The sequence below is a fragment of the Tupaia chinensis genome, unplaced genomic scaffold (genome assembly GCF_000334495.1).
Source record: "Tupaia chinensis unplaced genomic scaffold, TupChi_1.0 Scaffold144750_1, whole genome shotgun sequence".
In the NCBI taxonomy this organism is placed as follows: Eukaryota; Metazoa; Chordata; class Mammalia; order Scandentia; family Tupaiidae; genus Tupaia; species Tupaia belangeri.
The window spans coordinates 92969-97920 of NW_006204610.1; the positions used below are offsets into that span (position 1 = coordinate 92969).

Consider the following 4952-nt stretch of genomic DNA (forward strand, 5'->3'; position numbering starts at 1 on the left):
CTCAATGACAGGGACAGTGTGGATGGCCGAGCCGTGCCCAGCCAAGTACCTCAGAACTCGCACCGTGGCAGTGCGGATGCCATGCCAGAACCTCCACAGGATCAGCCACGGCCTGAGGTGCCCCTGTCGCCCAGCGGAGGGCCCCTGACGCCATGCTGTGGGCAGGGCATTTGCTGGGGCAGATACAGCCCAGCTATCCAAACTGACCCCTGTCCTGCACTTGTCACCACAGAGGCCAGAGGGCCCATGAAGGCAATGAAGGTTCAGGCTCTGTGAGTCTCCTAGTCATCATGTCCCCTACCCTCCAGGGCTCACTCTTCTTGTCCTACCAGGTTCAGCCCATGGTCTCTCCACGACCCAGTCCACCAAGAACAGCGTGAAAACTCTGATGGAGGTCAGTCTGCAGGTGAGATGCTGGGAGAGGCTGTTTGCCCACCCAACCCCCAGCCCCCAAAAGGCCAGGCTGCTGCGCTGGGCAAGCCAGACCAGAGCAGGACGGTCCAAGAGAACATGGGTTCTATGCCTGACAGCTGTGTCTGCCACAGCAGAGAAGCCCAGAAACCCAGGGCCGGCACGTGTGGCCTTTCGAGTGCATTGCATCCAAGGCTGGAGACCTAATCTGAGTGTGGGGGACACTCAGGAAGGTGTTGAGAGGGGAGGGGGTGGAGCTAAGCAGCCTGAGCCATCTCCTACCCCCTGCACCCCGCAGCCCCGCTCCCTCAGGACATCTGCCCATTGGTCAGAAGGAGGAGGAACGGGGGGAGGGTGGAGCAGGAGGAGCAGCCGAGGTGTGTGCAGCTGCCGGGAGGTGCAGAGCTGTGCAGGGAAGGGCTGGAGCCCAGGAAGGGAAGAACAGTGAAAGTGGGAGGAAGATGGCACCCCCACACACTTCCCGGCTGACCACGCTCTGCAGTAGCGGCCTTACCTTTGGTCCCTCTTCTTCAGCATAATGGTCTCTAAACAGAGAAGGCAGGACGTCAGGAGGGGGTCCTATGACGGACGGTGCTGTTGACCTCGTGCCCCAGCCCACAGGGGAAGGGGCGAACCAGCCAGTGGGGCGCACTGATACACTCCCTGGGCTGGAGCCTCTCGCAGGGAGTCCTGGGCTGAGGGCTCTGCCCCCACCTTTGGCACTGTTGGGGCTTCCCTCTCTGGTTCCACTGCCTCATGCCCTCAGCTGGGCACACAGGTAGGACAGAGTCCTCGTTCCCCCCACACACATAGCTCCCAGCCTCTCCTACCCAACAGGGCTGCTGGCTGTGATGAAGAGGCCATTTCCCCTTACCTACAGGGACACAAAATCGAGGGTAAGAAATTCCTGACACCAATTAAGCCCCTCCTGCAACCAGGCATGCCAGCACCCCCAGACACCCCAAGTGCTGTGCCCCCTCCCCTCCCTCCCAGCCCCTTTATGGGGTCGTCATGGATCATAATCGTGTTTTCCAAAAGGACCTTGAGAATCCTTCCTCTTCAGCCTCAGAAACACCTCACAGAGGACTGACTGTACCCCGCGACGCAATCTGATGTGACAGACTGTGGGTGATCCATGAGAAAGGGCACGCAGATCAGTGCCGAGTTTTGCTGTGGACACTCCCAAGTGGCTGCTCAGAGCGGGCCGGGAGGCGGGCCTGCGGGGGCCACAGATGCGACAGCTATGCCGGAATCGCACCGGCCCAGCCTGGACCACGTGGGCCCTCCGCGCTGCTCTGGGCAGGACCTGCCCAGTGAGGAGTGGTATCAGCTGTGCGCCGTGGCCCAGAGCAGCCCTCCCACCCCACGTCCAGGGCCAGCCTCGCTGCCCGGGGTTGCCTCTCTTGGATAAGAGGATAAAATGTTCCCTCTGGGGCTATTGGAGCTCCTTTTCTCACCTTTGTCCAAGAAATCCCAGAGCGATTGAGTAGAAAAGCAGAAAGAGACAGGGAGAGGGAGAGGAAGAGACAGAGACGCCGATAGAGTCAGAGAAAGAGAGACAGACAAGAAGAGAGCGACAGAGGCAGAGGAGACAGAAAGACAGAGATAGAAGAAGAGAGAGATGGAGAGGCACAGAGACAGAGACAAATACAAGAGACAGAGGAAGCTCTCTTTTCTCAGCCTACAGAGCGCCGGGCTCCATGGCCTTGGTTGTAGTCTCCCTCCAGCAAGTTACGGAGCTGTGCAGAGTGCCCCGCCCCCCGCCCCGGGCAGTTAGAGGGACACCATCCCATCTCAGGAGGGCAGAACCGTCCCTTACCATGGTGGCCCACAGGTGTGCTTTTCAGGTCCGAGGAGTCGTTATCAAACAGCTGCTTCCTGATCAAGCAGATCTTCAGGGCCAGGAAGCCGGCAGAGATGGCCACGCCCAAGGCAGTCCCGATGAGGGCGTACTTGAAATCTGACAACAGGGAGGGATGGGGCGGTGGGCTTCTCCCCACCCGGCAGAGGTCTTTCTCAGTGCCCTCTACCTTCCAGGTGGACTCAAGGCCGTGCGTTGGGCCTTCAAGCTCCACACTCAACCTGTGGTGGCAAACGTGACCATCCACTCCCCCCGACCCGCCCCCCCTGCACTTCACCACACCCCACCCCTCCTGAGACACCACCCCCAGTCCCCACCTGTTCAAGGGCCATCCGAGCTCAGCCCCTGACAGGCCCCAGCCCCCCTCGCCCCCGGAGGGGAATGGCCATTTCTTGGGCCTCCTGGAGCCTTTCCTGCTCGCCTCTTCATTGGCTGGCTTCTTGGGGCTCGTTGGCAGCTACCCCTCCTTAGTTTACAGGTGGCCTGCTGGGTGTGTGTTAAGTGCTTGCTCTGCGGCCAAGCACTGAAGGCACAAGGCCCTCTCTCATCTTTGAGGAACCTCCTGGCAGTTGGGGAAAAGGGCAACGAGCTCCCTTTAATGCCTTGGGTGGGCTGGGCTGGGCTGGCATGGGAGTCACGGGAGCCAGGGTCCATCTCAGAGGTGACACGTGAGCTGTACCTTGCCCCAGAGGGGGAGGGCAGCTGGGACTGCAGGTGGAGGAATCCATGGGTGAGGCCCAGAAGCGAGGCCGAGCCTGCAGCCTGCAGTGCAGGCCACAGGGTGCTGGGACACCCTCCGGCTCAAAGCACACACCAGGGTGGACTGCAGTCCTATGCCCCCTTTGAGGACGGGCTCCAGTGCACGACCTCGCCCCTGCGATTAAGCTGTGTTGGCCACTCAGGCAGCCTGGGAGGTGAGTGTGGCCCTTACTCTGCACTGACCACAGGGAACCAATAGCAGCCCCCCACACTGGCCTGTGGAGGGCGGAGAGGGAGAGGAAGAGACAGAGACGCCGATAGAGTCAGAGAAAGAGAGACAGACAAGAAGAGAGCGACAGAGGCAGAGGAGACAGAAAGACAGAGATAGAAGAAGAGAGAGATGGAGAGGCACAGAGACAGAGACAAATACAAGAGACAGAGGAAGCTCTCTTTTCTCAGCCTACAGAGCGCCGGGCTCCATGGCCTTGGTTGTAGTCTCCCTCCAGCAAGTTACGGAGCTGTGCAGAGTGCCCCGCCCCCCGCCCCGGGCAGTTAGAGGGACACCATCCCATCTCAGGAGGGCAGAACCGTCCCTTACCATGGTGGCCCACAGGTGTGCTTTTCAGGTCCGAGGAGTCGTTATCAAACAGCTGCTTCCTGATCAAGCAGATCTTCAGGGCCAGGAAGCCGGCAGAGATGGCCACGCCCAAGGCAGTCCCGATGAGGGCGTACTTGAAATCTGACAACAGGGAGGGATGGGGCGGTGGGCTTCTCCCCACCCGGCAGAGGTCTTTCTCAGTGCCCTCTACCTTCCAGGTGGACTCAAGGCCGTGCGTTGGGCCTTCAAGCTCCACACTCAACCTGTGGTGGCAAACGTGACCATCCACTCCCCCCGACCCGCCCCCCCTGCACTTCACCACACCCCACCCCTCCTGAGACACCACCCCCAGTCCCCACCTGTTCAAGGGCCATCCGAGCTCAGCCCCTGACAGGCCCCAGCCCCCCTCGCCCCCGGAGGGGAATGGCCATTTCTTGGGCCTCCTGGAGCCTTTCCTGCTCGCCTCTTCATTGGCTGGCTTCTTGGGGCTCGTTGGCAGCTACCCCTCCTTAGTTTACAGGTGGCCTGCTGGGTGTGTGTTAAGTGCTTGCTCTGCGGCCAAGCACTGAAGGCACAAGGCCCTCTCTCATCTTTGAGGAACCTCCTGGCAGTTGGGGAAAAGGGCAACGAGCTCCCTTTAATGCCTTGGGTGGGCTGGGCTGGGCTGGCATGGGAGTCACGGGAGCCAGGGTCCATCTCAGAGGTGACACGTGAGCTGTACCTTGCCCCAGAGGGGGAGGGCAGCTGGGACTGCAGGTGGAGGAATCCATGGGTGAGGCCCAGAAGCGAGGCCGAGCCTGCAGCCTGCAGTGCAGGCCACAGGGTGCTGGGACACCCTCCGGCTCAAAGCACACACCAGGGTGGACTGCAGTCCTATGCCCCCTTTGAGGACGGGCTCCAGTGCACGACCTCGCCCCTGCGATTAAGCTGTGTTGGCCACTCAGGCAGCCTGGGAGGTGAGTGTGGCCCTTACTCTGCACTGACCACAGGGAACCAATAGCAGCCCCCCACACTGGCCTGTGGAGTGCCTCCTGCCTGCCCAAACCCCACACACAGAACTGGACGGGCAGCACCTACCAACGGCAGCCCCAGCAGACTTGCCCGTGGCCAGCACTTGGGCCCCTCCAACAGCTGCAGAGAAAGAACCAGACCTGGTTAAGACAGAGTGGGCTGAGGTCGGGCCAGGGGGTTGCAGGCCAAATCCTCGTCCCCACCCACCCACTCCTGCAGGCCCCCCTCCCTGGGCCATACTCTCAGCAACACAGAAGTGGCTCAGGATTGTCCGACTCAGAGCAATGCCGAGGTGTCCGCGTCCTCAAAACCCGGAGCAGGAACACAGGCCGGAGGGTTCATTCAGCCAGCTCTTTAGAACCTCACACCCCG

General features: G+C 61.0%; 1 protein-coding gene across 2 annotated transcripts in view; it reads right to left on the reverse strand.

The window, feature by feature from the left end:
* The window catches only part of TMEM273 (transmembrane protein 273), a 31323-nt gene that overhangs the window by 7050 nt on the left and 19321 nt on the right, over positions 1-4952 (reverse strand). Inside the window, exons 2-4 of one of the 2 annotated variants that reach the window (XM_006167415.2) lie at positions 4647-4700; positions 3570-3710; positions 926-956 (exon numbers count right to left, since the gene is read on the reverse strand). In XM_006167415.2, the coding sequence (XP_006167477.1) occupies positions 926-956; positions 3570-3710; positions 4647-4700 (226 nt within the window). The remainder of the gene's footprint in view (positions 1-925; positions 957-3569; positions 3711-4646; positions 4701-4952) is intronic. The other variant, XM_027767841.1, reaches the window with a different exon arrangement.